The sequence below is a fragment of the Lupinus angustifolius genome, unplaced genomic scaffold, assembly GCF_001865875.1.
Source record: "Lupinus angustifolius cultivar Tanjil unplaced genomic scaffold, LupAngTanjil_v1.0 Scaffold_71_49, whole genome shotgun sequence".
Taxonomy (NCBI): Eukaryota; Viridiplantae; Streptophyta; class Magnoliopsida; order Fabales; family Fabaceae; genus Lupinus; species Lupinus angustifolius.
Window position 1 is genome coordinate 34624 of NW_017723488.1, and position 18051 is coordinate 52674.

Here is an 18051-nt window from a genome sequence, read left to right on the forward strand (position 1 = left end):
CCAAAACAAGGAGCCTCTAGGAGAGACAATATAGTAAACCCCCGAATATTTTGTTCAATGGATATGTCGATCCTTTTCATGATTGGATTGCTTATGTATTATGAAGCATATATGACAACAAGCATTGCTCAAACCTCTTTTCCCTCCTGATTGACAAAACTTCATTCCACAAATGCGGATCAGAATCCAAGGCGAAAGTTAATTCTCTTTTTGGCGACAGCTAACTCGAGTCCCCCAAAAGTGTAGTCACATTCCCCAGGGTCAATGGTCAAGGTCATCCCCATAGGATTTAACCGTATCCCCAGCTAGCGGTGGTCAACATACATCCCCCAAGGCATGGATCACATCCCCCGTGATTGGCGATCCAGGTTCCACCCGATGAGCGACAATCACGTTCTCCTTTGGCAGCGAAAGATGTTACACTACTCAAAGCCCAAATAATGACCCCCTTTTGTCCCATTCCCAATTACCCCCTAAGGCAAAGACCAAGCCACTGATTCATAATCAATGCTCGCACTCGTTCTAGAGACGAACTCCTCCTTGGATTCCCAACATCAGTTTGGAGCATCAAACCAATCTAGTAGAAATGAGAAACACCCTAATAATCTAATCGGGATAGGCTAAGCAGAAGAAGAGATTAAAGAGAAAACAAACAAGGCTGAAGATATAGAAGCTCAATAGACAAATATTAAAAAAAATGTTATTTTATTGATTGATCAACTATTACAAGTCTTACAAGTTACAACCGAAGAAGAAACTTCAAGCCTAACAACCTCCTACCGGGAAAAGCCATTACAAGTCTTACAAGCTCATATTGGAGGCAACTTTCAAACATCATAACCCACACCCGAGCAAGGCTGTTAAGAAATTATAAATGTTTTAGGCCGACGAAAGCCAATGAACCCTAACTTTCACACATGACCATAAAGGTCGGCATGCCATGCCTCACAAGACCTACACATCATGTGGGCAGCCTTGGTGATCATTTCAGTGGATGATGAGACCGTCCATGTCTAGGGTAATCAACACCACCTTTAGTCGTGGATGTTAGGCACCGTTTGTCGGGAATAGCAACATGTCAGTGCTCAAGTTACTAACAAGCTACCCCGGGCAGCGACCTATAGGTACCGCTACACGGGAAGAACAATTTGAAGATGGGTCCATCCTCTCCTTCAAAGCATGGTTGCATTCACCACCTACAAGGAATGAACAAACTCATCCCTTGGCAACTTGGACAGAACAAAGAACAACCACTGTAGTAAAGGCTCAGTAGAAACTCCTTCCGTCCAAGAGGAATGCTCCGAATGTGAACCGGTTGAAAACCCCCAAGTTCTTATGACAGGAAAGTCAGAAGACCCATTGTCGTAAAAGGAAGTTGGGGCACTCTTTAGAAGAAGCAAAGATGCTTAAACATTCCAAGCAAAGAACATCAATCGAGCGGCCGAGACAGCCACCTTAGAAGAGAAGGGGCACCAAGAATGGCGTTTCCCATGGCCATTTCCGACGCCACCTCATGCAAAGAGAGTATGGCGACACCACTTACAGGCGAGGTTGTTCACAGAAAACAATAAAGTAATAAGGGGACAAAGATGGGTGAAGAATGATATGAAGAGGGAAGCCCTCTATTTAAAGGAGAGGTTGGAAGGTAGAACACGCAAGGACCTCGCCCTTTTGTCTACCCCAACCATTGAGATGAAGACTAGACAAAATGATCCAACGATCGACATGAAGATTGAAGTGATAGACCGATGGGAAATCCAGGTTGAACCCATCTCCGCGGTCCAACTAGTGCACTCAAGTGTAATCCAACGATAGTATGAGATTTGAGGCACCCCATTTATTATGCGCAAGGAATAAGGCGAATTATTCAATGTGTGAGATGAAAAGACACTAAGCAGGGTCCCGTCTCGTCATGTCACGCCCTTTCCCTAGGCGAACACGATAGTAGAGAATGCTCCCAACCACTAGTATTCATTGTCATAATGACTAGAGACGAGCTCTAGAGAGCCAACCGTCATGAACATCCAACAAGCACCCAATTTCAACATACATGTGTTGCATCGTCACATCAAGTTACAATGCTCGCTCACATCATTAATGAGTTCAAGTTCAGTAACATTTAAGTCTACTAGCACGCCTGACTTCCGTCCGCACTATAGACTAGGGGCAATTGTTTCATCTCTGTCAAACGTCATCCCATTGACCAGATTGGATTACTTGAGCCGGCTAAGCTCAAGCACTTGAAGAAACCCTAAGTCACCAGGACACATGGTAGCAACCAACCAGTTGGGCTTGCTAGGGAAGATGCATCATCACCCAGATACCACCTCAATTTAGTACAAAGGTCACACCTCTGCCACTCACCTTACACGCTGCCAACACCTACTACAACTCTCACCTAACCTCTACTCTACGACAAATGTAGGCCTAGACTATAGCTATCACAACTTACTACAAGCTATATGTCAACTATGCACAGCGTACGATCTCACTAAGCCGCCCGACACGTATAAAGCAGTCCACTTTTCTGCCAAAGATAGGCTAGCAGGCTCAGATGTCGACCATGCCAACAACATCCAACATGGAACCTTCTATCCACCTCCATTATAAATAGGGCCTCTTCCCCTCACACTCGATATATAGATGGCAGACAGAAGACTTGGAGAAAGAATATACACATGACATATTTGGGCATTTCTCACTCGACTCTCTACTCTCTTAAGCATTTTATAAACTCTTATACTATGAGTTGTTGATTCCCTCTCTATTGTCATTTACTGACTTGATCATCAGAACACCTTTTCAGGTACCTCCCTTGGTGGGCCCGAATTCAATGTAGACGAACCCAAGTCCTCATCCAACATAGGCGAACTCCCCCGAGAAGCACTACATTAGGCATTCCAACCTGGTAACCTCCAGTACGAGACCAACTCATCCGAAACCGAAGACCCCGTGATAGATCCTAGCCCAACTCACCCTCCTGTGATCGAGCAAGAGAATAAGTCCCTTCAAGGACATCATGCACTTCTCAAATATCAATTTGCTTTGATAATCGGGCACCAAACATAAACCAAATAGTGTTAGTAAATAACCTTCACTGGGTGGCATGGCATGGACGGTGAGAAGGACATATTCATTTGCTCACCATAAGCATACACTAGTAAAAAGTATACCAAGATGAGCACTTACTGTGATGGAAAGAAAATGTGAGTATTAGGAAGTAAGTCTCACATTTTGTTCTCTTAGGTATAATTTAAATTCATGTTAGACTATTCTCATTGTCAATTAGTTTTAAGATTGAACTTTAACATAGTATTAGAGTTAGAACTCAACTTCTTTTTTATTGTTATTGACCAAAAGATGTATTTTAATCATGAGTAAAATGTAACCCTTTGCCTGTCTGGTAGACTTATATGGAAGGGACATGTTGAGAATTAAGTCTCACATCATCTATCTCTTTGTCCTAGGACTAAAAATATTTAAATACATATTTGGCTACTTCTCTTATTATCAATTGAATTTGAGATGAAACTTAATTTACAATTGAAGAAAATAAAGATGTGGTGCAAACAATGGTGTCAATTAGTATAAGCAATCTTCAAGAGTACCAGGCTCTATAAATAGTTAATAAGTAATAACCCTCACTGAAGTTGTGTAGCTGACTACCAACATGCATAGAGGCACATGCAATAAAGTATATAGAAATTTTTTTTTCCTATTGCAGTGGAGTTTTGGGGAACCAACACAGAAGAAAACGTACCCTTATGTCAATATCATATGTAAGGGTGGGACACTCTAATTTGCCTATCCCCACTAAACATCAAAATCATAATTTAAACAAAAAAACAAAAATCAAACTGTGATTGATTAGAAAAAGGGGTGAATTGGTAAATTGGAGCGCCAGTAGTCTTACTCAGTGTTATGAAACCCGAGCTAGACGTCAAACCGGCATAGGTCCCATATTAGGTTTAACCGGTTTAAACGGTTAAACCGTCCGGTCTGACCGGGTGATTTCGTACATAATTAATAATTTTTATTTATAAATATACAGTTATATATAAATGTAAAACTTTATATAATTAATAATTATGAATAATTATATTAAAATAATACCTCTTTATCTTTTTTTTTGGACCGTAGTAAAACAAAATATTAGATCATTGTCCCATTTTTTTTAAGTGAGCCGTCTGGTTTACTTCCCGGTTTGACCGAGTTTAACATGGTCGGACCGGATTTTTTCCGGTTCAAAGCGGTCCAACTCTCATTCGGTTAATACGGCAAACCAAAGCCGTTTTTAAGTCCGATCAGCGGTCGGACCGTCCGGTCCGGTTCTAACAACACTGGTGTTACCCCCATATGTAATTGGCACGATAAACTTTTAAGTTCCTAAATATCTCATACATCTCCGTTATTTAGTACAAATGTACATTATAGTTTCTAAAAAATCAACATAAAGGTAGCATATCATGTAAAGAAACAACCATTGAAGGTTTAACCATGTAACCAAATAGAGTAAACTATGAAAATAGAGGAGGCCTTTGGCCTGATGTTTATTTCCAACTTTAATCGGTATGCTTTTGTTAAACAAACAATAGTATATCTTACACAAAGGAACTAATTTTATTAAATGATGGATTCAATATGTTTTTTTTCTTTTGACATAAAACAAACAAAAACATGAGCTTGAAAGTGAAATAAGAGGAAGAATACAGTGACATTAAAAGAATGACAATTGAGAACCAACATCTTAATCAGCCACACTATGGAGAACAACAGTTTCTACTGTTAGTCCAGGTCCAAAACCAAATAGCACACCCCATTCAAGTCCTTCACCTGTGGTTTTAAGTCCATCTTGAACTGATTTCTTCCTCATCTCGTCCATGATAAACAAGACACATGCACTTGACATGTTACCATATTCACTAAGGACATGCCTAGTGGCCCTCATCTTCTCAGGTTTCAACCCCAACTTAAGCTCAACTTGGTCTAAAATTGCAGGTCCACCAGGGTGTGCAATCCAGAAGATTGAGTTGTAATCAGATATTCCCAATGGTTGAAAGGCTTCAACCAAGGCTTTCTCAATGTTCTTTGAGATGAGTCCAGGAACATCTTTAAGGAGATGAAATGTGAGTCCAACTTCACGTAAATGTCCATCAATAGCACCTTCACTGTCTGGTAATATTGTCTGTGCAGTCCATACAAGTTCAAATAGAGGCTTCTCAACCTCTAACATTGGGTCTGAACCAACAATGAGTGCAGCTGCTCCATCTCCAAAAAGTGCTTGCCCAACAAGGCTATCTAGGTGAGTCTCACTAGGGCCACGAAATGTGACTGCAGTGATTTCTGAACAAACAACTAGGACTCGTGCACCTTTGTTGTTTTCAGCCAAGTCTTTCGCCAAACGTAGTACCGTACCACCTGCAAAGCAACCTTGTTGGTACATCATGTAACGCTTCACATATGGTCTAAGTCCTAGGAGTTTGGTGAGTTGGTAATCAGCACCAGGCATGTCCACACCACTAGTGGTGCAAAATATTAAGTGGGTGATCTTAGATTTTGGTTGGCCCCATTCTTTTATGGCCTTGGTTGCAGCTTCTTTACCCAATCTTGGTACCTCCACAACCACCATGTCTTGCCTAGCATCTAAGGAAGGTGCCATATAAGCACAAATACTAGGGTTCTCTTTTAAGATATCTTCTGTTAAGTGCATATATCGCTTCTTAATCATAGACTTTTCACCTGAAATTGGTTACAAGTGCAAAACTATGAATTCATAAGTACTAATATTTAATCTCTAACTGCAGAAGCTACATTTTGACATGTGGTGCTTTTAGTTTTACTGGAAATATTTGAGCATTCTTGCAGGATTACAGTAAATAGTTAAAGCATTGATTTTTGATTTATAACTTCAACTTCTATCCATTAAATATGTTTCCTGAGCTTGTATGATTGGTGTGGTAGTTACTTAGTCTTTATGATCCAAAACCATAAAAACTATAGCCAATTCAACAAACTGTAGTTATAGAATATTCAAATAATAAAGACTTTTTTTAATTGTTCTTGTATGAATCCATCTAAAAATAAGCGAAAATAATAAAATCTTTCCCACTTTCCCAATTCCTTCACAATTAAAAAATGTACTTGACGTGAAAGAAGAGAAAAGAAGCAGATAATTAATTTAAAAAGAGTACTAGTACTTACACATGCGTTTGAATTTCTCTTTAAGCTCGGTCTTATGCTCGCTGTTAGTAACTCTGAAGTAGAAATCAGGATAAGTACTCTGATCAACACAGTTTAATGGAGTTGCAGTACCAATGGCCATAATAGTAGCAGGTCCTTGTGCCCTTTGAGCATTGCGGATTTCTTCTACACTCACCATTTTTCCTTTCCTTCTTCTCTCAAATTAACTAAATTACTACACTTGTATATATTGAGATTGATAAGTATCAATGGAAGTAGTTATTGCAATACTTCAGTAGAGAGAAATGAGTGATGATGGGTTGATATACAAACATGTAAGAGAGGAGGGGTTTTTATATGTATGTGTGATGGTGGGTGTGGAGAACGCATTATTGGAGTTTAGACATTAGACTAAAGGGTGGCTAGATAAATTTGACTATTATATTGTTTTGATAGGTTGTGAAAGTGACCCAATTCCACATGAGTTTGGTGGCAAATGTGAGCATGCCATTGTAGACCCTCTCCATCCAAACTACTCCATCGTTTTATTTCCCAATTTAATTTTACCACTAACTATATAATATGCTTTATTTTCATTGTTTCAGTAGAATTTAAGGAACCTACATTTATCAATTCTTCTTCCACCACTTTTTTTGATAAGGAAAGAAAGTTATATGAAAACAATAGAATGAGTGTTAACCCAATACAAAGAAAAGTCAAAGAAAAATATAAATACAAACATTCTTAATGTACAATCTAAACATGATCCTTTGTGTGGCATCACTTTTTTCCTTTAACTTCAATAACATTGAAATTGCTTTGTGATTGATAATTGTAATTCCACCCATAATTTACTTTGTGTTTTTTATATACCACCCATAATTTACTGATTGAGTTTTTATGTTTTATTTATAAATAAAAAAGTTAAATTTCACTTGTGAAGGTGAATTTCAATTAAGTAGATTTTTACAAGTTTCAGGTGCGAGGACTTAAATTTAGATAATTAACAAGTTGAACATTGTGTGTGGCAACCACGGCTCAGTGATTGAACAAGGAATGGATGAAATGTACACTTAACGTTGGCCACATCATATGTACACATTGTATACCCAATTTGATGTGCCCCTAAAAGCCCCCCATTTATTTGCCTTGCAGCCCCCAAAGAATATTATATTTTAATAATAACAAGTTGTTAATCAAGTACTCTATTTTTCAATTAATTTTAATCAAAGCGTTTAGCTTTGGAAGGGTATTTCTCATTTTATGAATGTAAAATGCATAATATTTAATTACAACTAAACCTTAATTTTACTAGGCAATCTCGAAAGATATGAAATGTATAATGTCAACAATGAAAAAATTAGGTGAAAACGGGTATGCTAGTTGATTTTCCGGTAATCGGAGGAAAATGTTGAATTTTTGGATAAGATTATCTCTCCTTCTAAATAAAGAAAATAAAGGAAAGTTTGTTGCAAATAAAGCAAAAAGTACTCACGTTTTCAAAAAACTGCAAACTACAAAAAGTTTAAAAGAATAAAAAAATAATAATGAAAGGAGATATGGATAAATTCTCAAGTTAAAAAGAGGTTTTGGAAAAAAAGTGTTTCTGAAAAGTGTTGGAAGAGTTATGTTAATTTCTTCAAAGTTACACATTTTCCTTTAAATTATTTGAAAAAGTTACTAATTACTTTATTATTTGTTAGCGTTTTTTGTTACTTTTCATTCTTTTATCATGCCAAGCATACTTTTCTCATGGATATGTTACTAAAACATGATCAAAAACCTTTTATTACTATATGCATGTAATTCAATTTTATCTAGTAGGGGATTTGATCTCTTGTCAAACTTATGATATTGCATTTTCATGAAGAAATTTTGAGTGATACACATATACAAAATCTTTAACACTTGAGAGAATGGTGAAATATATGATCTTAAGGTTCAATGATTCTTAGAGCATGTAAGGCTAATGGAGCTGAAGCATTGAAATAAGCCTAGTTATCATAAGTGAACCAAAATCAAAGTTTACGGTATAGAACGTGTAGGAGGAGATGGTATAGAACCGGTAACTCAAATGGTACTTTATATCATAACAAAGATATATTGTCTCAAACTCTATCAAATATGGTGTCTTGTGGCAATAAAAGAATATATCATGCCAATAATAAATTTTAAACCTACATTATTTCACTTCATATACTCTCTAATTATGGTTGAATAAAAAAAACAGTTTACAAAGGTTGCCAATTTATAGGCTAAATAATAAACCCTAATTAAAAAAAAAACAATCCTGCATTAAATATTTAATAATAATGCAATAATGTGTTGAAAGAAGAAGAAACTAGTCATCAAGATAAAAACAATCAAGCAAATGAAGAAGAAGGAAACTAAAATTTCCCTTTGGGCCTCTTTTGTTTTAAGCCCATTTTCGGTTTCCCTTTTTTAGAATGTTAGTTAAGTTAGTTTCTTCTGTTTTTCTTCCCAACTAACTAAAGCTTCTATAAATAGCTTTTGTGTGAAAGTCTTGTTTAATCAATGAATGAAGTACTCTTTGTTTTACATCTTCTTCAATCTCAAACACCCTGAGTTCTTTGCACAGCAATGGGATACCATGTTTAACATGGTATCAGAGCTCTGATTAGTGTACCTACCAATTTCCTTTATTCATTCTTCCGCTGCAGGGGCACTCTTATTGATCCCTTTCTCTGCAACTCCCTTCCATCTATTTCTTCTTTTCACTCATCGTCGTCAAGAATCATTGAAAAATGGAAAACCGAGCAATCCAGTACAACCCTCTTCAAGATCCAACTTCTCCATTCTTTATGAACCATAATGAGAACCCTGGAGTTAGCATTGTTTCTAAAACACTTAATGGCGATAATTACCACTCCTGGTCTCGTGCCATGGCCATGTCCTTGAAATCGAAGAATAAATTGCAGTTCATAGATGGATCGTTGCCAAAACCTTCCATTGAAGACCCAAGCTTTATCTACTGGGATAGATGCAACACACTAGTGGTTTCTTGGTTGATTCAGTCAATAGAGCCTTCTGTTGCCCAAAGTATCATATGGATGGAGACTGCATTTCAGATTTGGGAAGATCTTCGTGAAAGATATTACCAAGGGGATGTCTTTCGCATAGCTGAGCTTCTCACACAGATGTACACCTATAGGCAAGGTAACCTTAGTATAGGGGCCTATTACAATCACATAAAGGGTTTATGGGAAGAGTTAGATAACTTCAGACCAATTCCTTCCTGCATATGTATGCACAAATGCATATGCAACCTTGTTCCCACTATCAAAGGATACAGAGAGAGTGATTATGTTCTCTGTTTTCTTATGGGGCTCAATGAACAATATGAGAATGTGAGATCACAAATTATGCTAATGGACCCCTTACCCTCTATCAACAAGGCGTTTGCTTTACTAATAAGGCAAGAAAGGCACATTAACTCTCATTATAGTGATCCCAAGATCCTTATGAATACTGCTGAAAACACACAAAACAGCAGTGACCATGAAACAAACTACAAGAGCTATAGAGGAAGAGGTAGAGGAAGATCTTATCAAAATCCAACAGGAAGAGGTTCAGGAAGAAATCAAGGAGGCAGAGGAACCAAAGTCTGCACACATTGCCATAAATCAGGACATACAGTTGACCAATGCTTCAGTAAACATGGTATCCCCCACCTGGAAATTTTAAAAATTACAACATCAACAATATGACTACATTTGAAGAAGATGTGTGCAATACTGAGCATCAAATGGTTGCAAGAGAACAGCCTAACCTCAGTAAAAATGATGCACAAGTTTCTGGGATCAATATCACTCCCCAACAACACCAAACAATATTATCCATACTGCAACAACCTACACCAAAAAGTGTTCACAACACAAACCAACTCAGCACACAACCTGCTAGCACAAGTGACAGAGATAAGAAGTATACATTAAGTTTTAATTCAAAGAGTCTTGACTGGTATCTTGATACAGGGGCCACTGACCATGTGTGCCACACCCTTTCACACTTCCAAACATACAAGAAGATCAAACCAGTGTATGTAACCTTGCCTAATGGCAATCAGGTTTGCACCACAATTTCAGGGAACATCAATTTCTCCCCTAGCCTATATCTAAGTGATGTTTTATATATACCAAGCTTTAACTTCAATTTGATTTCTATCTCAAAACTTTAATGTCTACTCCTTGCCAATTAACTTTTTTCCAAAAACTATTGTTGTATTCAGGATCTCCCATCATTGAGGATGATTGGTGCAGCTGAGTTGAGAAATGGTCTATTTGCAATGAAAAGTTCTGTAATAACTTTACCAACATTATGCACTGCAAATTATAGTCTGAAAGTTAATGCTTTTACTGCATATGATGACAATATATGGCATGTTAGATTAGGACATCCCTCACATGATAAATTGGTTGCTATGCAAACTGCTTTTCCTTCCATTAAGTGCAACAAATCAGTAAATCCTTGTCATATATGTCACATTGCTAAGCAAAAGAAGTTACCATATAATATAAGCATATCTAAGTCTACACACATATTTGATTTAATTCACATGGACATATGGGGTCCTTTTTATGTCCCTAGTACCTCTGGACATAAATATTTCTTGACCATTGTCGATGACAAGTCAAGATTCACATGGTTATTCTTCATGAAACTCAAATCAGAAGTTCCTGATTTGATAAAGAATTTTTGCTCCCTTGTGATCACTCAATTTGGGTTAAGAATCAAGAGCATCAGAACTGATAATGGGAAAGAATTCTGCCTACATCAGTTCTATGCTCAACATGGCATTCAACACCAAACAAGTTGTGTTGAAGCACCCCAACAAAACGGGGTGGTTGAAAGAAAGCACCAACACCTTTTGAATGTTGCTAGATCTCTGGTTTTTCAGTCCAACCTACCCCACTGTTTTTGGAATTTTGCTTTAGCTCATGCTGTCTACTTGATTAACAGGCAGCCTAGTAATAAACTGTCTGGTGAGAGCCCTTACAAGAGATTGTATGGCAAATTACCTAACATTTCTTACCTAAAGGTTTTTGGTTGTCAATGTTATGCTACCACCAACTCCTCTCATAGGAGAAAATTGGATCATAGAGCAAGAAAAGGTGTCTTCCTTGGCCTAAAAAGGGGTATAAAAGGGTATGTCATATTAGATACCAATACTCATGAAATCTTTATGTCTAGGAATGTAACTTTTTATGAACATGTCTTTCCATTTGAGAACATCACTCACACTGAAAATGAGCCTAACTTCACCATACCAATTGAAAATTATACATCCTGCCATAATACCAATAACCAACCTGTCTTACCTATATGTAATGAAATCCCCTCCTCATCCAATACCACATCAGAATTAGAAAATCAACATTCTCATAATCCTGCACCTAATACCTCTCCTGAAACCATCACTAACATACAAGCTGATAATAATACTTCTCATACTCCCAGAAGGTCCATTAGGACCAAAAATAAACCTGTATACTTGCAGGATTATCATTGCACCTTAAACACCTCCATTTCTCACTCAGTATCACCAAGATCTTCACAGGTTAGGCATCCTATATCTAAATTTCTCTCATATGACAAACTGTCCAACACTCACAAACATTTTTCTCTTAGTATATCATCTAGCACTGAACCAGAAAGCTATGCTGAGGCTATCCAACATGTGTGTTGGCAAAAAGCTATCCAAGATGAGCTAGATGCTCTCAAAAATAATAACACTTGGATCTTAACTACCCTGCCTAGCACAAGCAAGGCTATAGGGTGTAAATGGATCTTCAAACTTAAGTATACAGCTGATGGATCCATAGAGAGGCACAAGGCAAGACTTGTTGCCAAAGGCTTTTCTCAAACAGAAGGCCTTGACTACATGGAAACCTTTAGTCCTGTTGTCAAAATGACCACAATTAGGGTCATCCTAGCATTAGCAGCTGCCAAGAATTGGCATCTCCAGCAGTTGGATATAAACACTGCATTTTTACATGGTGACTTGAAAGAAAATGTTTATATGAAAATCCCCCCTGGCCTTATTGTTAACCATCCTGGAATGGTATGCAAGCTCCAAAAGTCACTATATGGTCTCAAACAATCCAGCAGGCAGTGGCATGAAAAATTAACAACCACATTGCTCAAAACAGGTTACATCAAATCTTCTGCTGACTATTCTTTATTCACTAAATCAAATTCTTCCTCCTTTACTGCTATATTGGTATATGTAGACGATCTCATCTTAGCAGGTAACAACTTGAATGAAATCAATGCAATTAAGCAGACTCTCAATTCCACATTCAGCATCAAGGATCTAGGTCAATTAAAATATTTCCTAGGCATTGAAATAGCAAGATCTGCAGCAGGTATATTACTCTACCAAAGGAAATATGCCCTTGATCTCCTACAGGAAACAGGAATGCTTGCATCTAAACCTAGTTCTACTCCAATGGATTACACTAAACAACTAATAGGCATGGAATCAGGTACATTGCTCACCAACCCCACAACTTATAGGAGACTCATGGGTAAGCTCATATACTTGACTCATACTCGCCCTGATATGTGTTTTTTTGTTAGCCACCTTAGTCAATTCTTATCAAAACCCACTGATAAACACTTTGAGGGGGCCAAACGAATTTTGAGATATGTCAAAGGGTCAATCAGTGTTGGTATTTTTCTGCCTACAACCTCTAATTTCAAACTAACAGGCTACACAGATTCAGACTGGGCAGGATGTCCTGACTCTAGAAAGTCTGTCTCTGCTTATTGTTTCTATTTAGGTAATTCCCTCATCTCATGGAAAAGCAAGAAACAACAAGTTGTGGCCAGATCATCAGCAGAAGCAGAGTACAGGGCAATGGCATTAGGTGCTTGCGAGGCTCAATGGCTACTCCACTTAGTACATGATTTACAGATTGATCATCCTCAACCAATCACCTTATACTGTGACAACCAGTCAGCCATCTACATAGCATCAAATCCCGTGTTCCATGAGAGAACGAAACACATAGAGGTCGATTGCCACACGGTTAGGGAGAAAATTCAGACTGGTTTGCTTCATGTCCTCTCTATTCCTACTGCTTCTCAAAATGCAGACATATTAACCAAGGCTTTATCTCCAAATTTGTTTCACAAACTATTCTCCAAGCTTGGGATGCTTGATATTCACATCCCAGCTTGTGGGGGCCTGTTGAAAGAAGAAGAAACTAGTCATCAAGATAAAAACAATCAAGCAAATGAAGAAGAAGGAAACTAAAATTTCCCTTTGGGCCTCTTTTGTTTTAAGCCCATTTTCGGTTTCCCTTTTTTAGAATGTTAGTTAAGTTAGTTTCTTCTGTTTTTCTTCCCAACTAACTAAAGCTTCTATAAATAGCTTTTGTGTGAAAGTCTTGTTTAATCAATGAATGAAGTACTCTTTGTTTTACATCTTCTTCAATCTCAAACACCCTGAGTTCTTTGCACAGCAATGGGATACCATGTTTAACATAATGCTAAATATATATGCCCAATCTGCATCAAGCTTCATTTGGGAGCATCAACCCTAATGATGTCTCCATAAGCACTGAACCATGGGCTGCTGAGGCTAGGACCTATATGAAAGAAATATTACATGTTTAATTGACGTACTAAATGTAGTTGAAAATAAAATATTGTAGAGTTACAAATTATGAATAAAATAAAATTTTATTAAAGCAAATATAAATTTAGGGAATGGTATAAACTCAAGTAGTGTTTGCCTAAGGGACTTTAATTGTTTATGGGCTATGTTACAGCTGAGGATTGAAACAAGACGACACGAAATTGTTATAATAACAAAGAGAGCCACCACTAAGGTTTATATAATAATAAAAATATTGAAAGTCTCATAAATTAAGGAAAATTGTTTCGAGACAAAAAAAAGCAATGGTTTTCATATCAATTACTGCTAGCAAAGGGGTTTACATCCTCCAATTGTTTGTTATAAGAATGATTACTTCGTAGTTATACACTAATGTTTTCTTTTTAATTAGTGACTAGATAATTGATGACTAGTTGTTTATTACATTTGTATCCAGTTTTTAGCAATGATGTAAAAACTGTACCGTACCGGCCGGTTCAACCGGAAAACCAGTGAACCGGTCTCCTAACTGGTACGGTACAATTATTGAACCGGACAACTATCAAAACCGATCAAAAACTGGTCAAAAACCGGTCAAAACTGGTGAACCGGCCGATATTTGACTAAACCGACCGGTTTATACACATTTTTTAAAATAAAAAAACTTAAAAATCCATTACAAGGTGACTCATCTTTCCAACCCTTCTTCAACACTTCAAGGCACATGCTTCCAAGGCATACTTAGATTACACCTTTTGGTTCCTAATATTCGTGTGTAATCTCAGTGACATTTGTGTAATCTTGGAGTACTGTCTGAAGATAGGATTTGGTACAAAAATATAATATCGATATGTGACAACTTTGACTCCTTGATGTTAAATGTTAAAACTCCAAATTTATTTGTTTTGTAGAGTGAGTTGTGAACTTGTGTCATTTATTTATATTTTGCGGTTGTTAAGTGATACTTTTGGATTGATATATGTTTTGTAATTTAGACTTTGAATTTGTTAAAGACTTAAAGTTGTTTGTTTATGTGAATTTTGAGTAGATTATGAATTATAAATTTGAGTATCTACCTATTTGGAATTTTTTTTGTTATAGGTTTATATATACATATATATATAAATATAAGTAGGTATGTCCGGTTTAACCGGCATGCGGTTTAATTACTGAACCACCGATTAAACTACTGTACCACTATATCAATACTTTGACCGGTTTGATAACCGGTACAATTTTAACAACACTGATTTTTAGCGCTATGTCTCTCAACATTTCTTTTATAATTTAATTCCATTATGAAATAAAAGCAACAACTAACACATAAAATATAACCATGTTCTATCTACACTTTAATTAGTTTGTTTTTATTTAACTTTATAATTTATATGTTGATTTTGTTAATTATTATTTGAGTCGTTATTATCTTACCATTTGTAATAGTTTTTGTCTATATGATAAATTGTTTAGACTAATTTCTATTTGAATTTGACTAATCTTTATCATTGCTACACTTCTATATTGTATCAAAACAATTTCATCTTTTTGACCTGTGTTGTGTTGTCACTATTTTATTATTGGAGTGCCAAATATTCAAAATTTCATGTAGTTATCTTCCTTTGTCATGTTGCATTCTCTTTAGTACTCATTCTTTTATCTCAACCTCATAATTTCTTACTACATGCAACAATTATCCAAATAAAAAATCAATATGTTCCAATACAAAAATTCACATTCTTTATTTATTTTTATATATGTTAATCTTCATACCGATAATCATTTCGGTAATGTCTTTTCTCTCATTGACGAATTATCTTAGTAGTGAATTCTTTTCCCATCGACTATTATCCGATGGTGATTATATTTGTGTGTTCTTTTCTCACCGATATTCATTCAGGTCCTATATTTTCTCTCATTAATGAGTTATGTTAGTAGTGACGTCTTTTTTCATCGATGATCATTTCGATGGTGACTATACCAATGTTTTCTTTCCCACTAACGATCATTATGGTCATGCCTTTTGTCTTAGTGATGAGTTATATTAGCAACAAATTCTTTTAACATCGACGATCATTCTGATGTTTAATGTATCTACATATTTTGCAATTTGCAACATCTTTCAACGATTTTATTATAGAGCTCATAGAATTATTTAGTTATTTTCATTTTAAATGAATTATTTATAACAAGTTTAAATGATATTTGGATTGACAAAACATTACCTTATCTTAGATTTAGTTAGTTTCATTTTACTTAAATTTATCTATAATTTATGTTTATCTTGTTCATTATTATTTGAGTCGTTATTATATTATCGTTTATAACCAATATAATAATTTATTTGGGTTGCGTCATATTTGAGTTCAACCAATCTTTATCATTCTTAAAATTCTACAATGTACTTGTGTATGATCATAATCTACCATAAAAAGTATATGGTCATAATCATGTAATTATTATTAAATTCATTTTAATTTATTATGCTTTATATCCTTCATTAGTGCTCATCTCAATACATAATATTTAATTTTCATTACTTTTGTATAAGTAAAAGTACCAAATTTTTTTAGCTTTAGAAGCAATTACATAACGACAATGTCTTTAAAACAACTATTACATGACCACACATGTAAAATTCATACAAAAAAGTGGTGAATCCTTACAATTTCATGTAATATTTATGTATTGTAAGTGCAAAGATTTATACTCATTCAGTACATCATTTATCATTCATTTGTATTATTATTTTAGAAGAGTGAATAATGATTAAATATAAATGGTGAATGATTTAGTAATAATGTATAAAACTTATATATAGTTAATGATGTAATTTTTTTTCTCTTTCACAATTTCTCATGATGAATTGAGGAATCAAGTACGTACGTCCATTAGAACATTGCATTTTTAAAGTAAAGTGAAGAAGAACAATTGAAAAGTCCACAAAAACTCCAAACAATAAAATTGCTAGACTAATCCCATGTGGAGAACAATAGAATTCAAAAAGGTGACCAACCAAACCTTGATGTGACACACCTAGACTGAATTGAAGAGAAAAGGGAAAATTCTTGAATCAGAGAGGCAACTTTGAAAAGGAGGACAACAGACAAGTACAACTTCTCGATGGTGCCAAGGAGCTTTGAGCGAAGGGCACTATAACTCTGACGAGCATATATTGGGAAAGCCAAAGGAAATCTAACACTCAATTGGGAAGGGCCCTATTAGGTGACATCCAAAACCGGTACGAGAGCTTACAAATTAGAAGATCTAGCGACAAAGAAATCCCTCAGACTTGGAATGCTTTCAACATCCATGTATTTTACTCTTAAGAAATCATGTAAGCCCCTTTCGAGGCTGGACAACAATTGTAACACACAAACATAAATGATAATGATGTATTATTAAATTGTCATATCTATCAATTAAGAAGAACTTAATCCACCAAGGCACGGACCATGCCCCCCTCGACGACGGTCAACATGCTCCCCCCAAAAAGTGTCGACTATGTCCCCTTCAGGTGGCGGTTAGCATACTCCCCCCAAAGGTGTCAGTTATGACCCCTTTAGGCAGCGACTAGCATGCTCACCCAAAGGCATTGACTATGTCCCCATAGATGGTGGTCAACATTCACCCCCCCAAAAGCACGGGCCATGCCCCCTTTGGCGGCGGTCAACTTGGTCCCTCCAAAGGTGTTGACTATATACCCTTTACACAGTGACCATTATGCTACCCTCAAAGGTGTTGACTATATCCCCAAGGTGTGGATCATGTCCTCTGTAACGCCCCGAAAAATACTTCTCAAAAACATTGCGGAAAAATGGGTAAATTTTTTTTTTCTTTGGATAAAGAGGTTGTATAAAATTGTTTCCTTTTTAAAACCTTCTTTTTCCGGGTCATCACTTTAAGTAACTCAAATGCGGAAAATCAACTTATCGTTATCGAATGATAACTTAACCTGATTCACAATTTCCTGAATAACACAATGCATATAAACGGTTAAGTCATCTTTAGTTCATACAAACTAAATCAACAAAGGCGGAAACTACATCGCCACTAACATATACAAAATCCAAAAAGAAAGGGCGGAAATACTAATCATCGCCAACAGACACTAAACAAAGACATGAACAAGCTGAAGCCGTCAGTGTTTCGAAAGTCACACAATGATGAGCAACTCCTAGTGGCTAACTCCAAAGCTAGGGTATTGCCTCTTCTCAATTCCGCATGCCCCCTCCTAGAACGTCATGGACGGT

General features: G+C 36.3%; 1 protein-coding gene across 2 annotated transcripts; it reads right to left on the bottom strand.

Annotated features, from left to right (window-relative positions):
- Positions 1 to 4653: 4653 nt before the first annotated feature.
- On the bottom strand, positions 4654 to 6635 carry LOC109339338 (chalcone synthase 4-like). 2 transcript variants are annotated; one of them, XM_019576756.1, is made up of 3 exons: positions 6202 to 6635; positions 4742 to 5739; positions 4654 to 4711 (listed from the first exon to the last, which is right to left on the bottom strand). In XM_019576756.1, exons 1-2 carry the CDS (start codon positions 6377 to 6379, stop codon positions 4748 to 4750), a joined length of 1170 nt encoding a protein of 389 aa, XP_019432301.1. In that variant the 5' UTR covers positions 6380 to 6635; the 3' UTR covers positions 4654 to 4711; positions 4742 to 4747. The 2 variants fall into 2 exon arrangements, with proteins under 2 accessions (XP_019432301.1, XP_019432300.1); XM_019576755.1 differs by having other exon boundaries at positions 4660 to 5739; positions 6202 to 6632.
- Positions 6636 to 18051: the final 11416 nt, after the last annotated feature.

Coding starts and splice junctions, on each gene's coding strand:
- LOC109339338 (XM_019576756.1), bottom strand. CDS start 6,379: ATGGTGAGTGTAGAAGAAATCCGCAATGCTCAAAGGGCACAAGGACCT. Junction 5,740..6,201: donor AGAGAAATTCAAACGCATGT/GTAAGTACTAGT, acceptor AACCAATTTCAG/GTGAAAAGTCTATGATTAAG.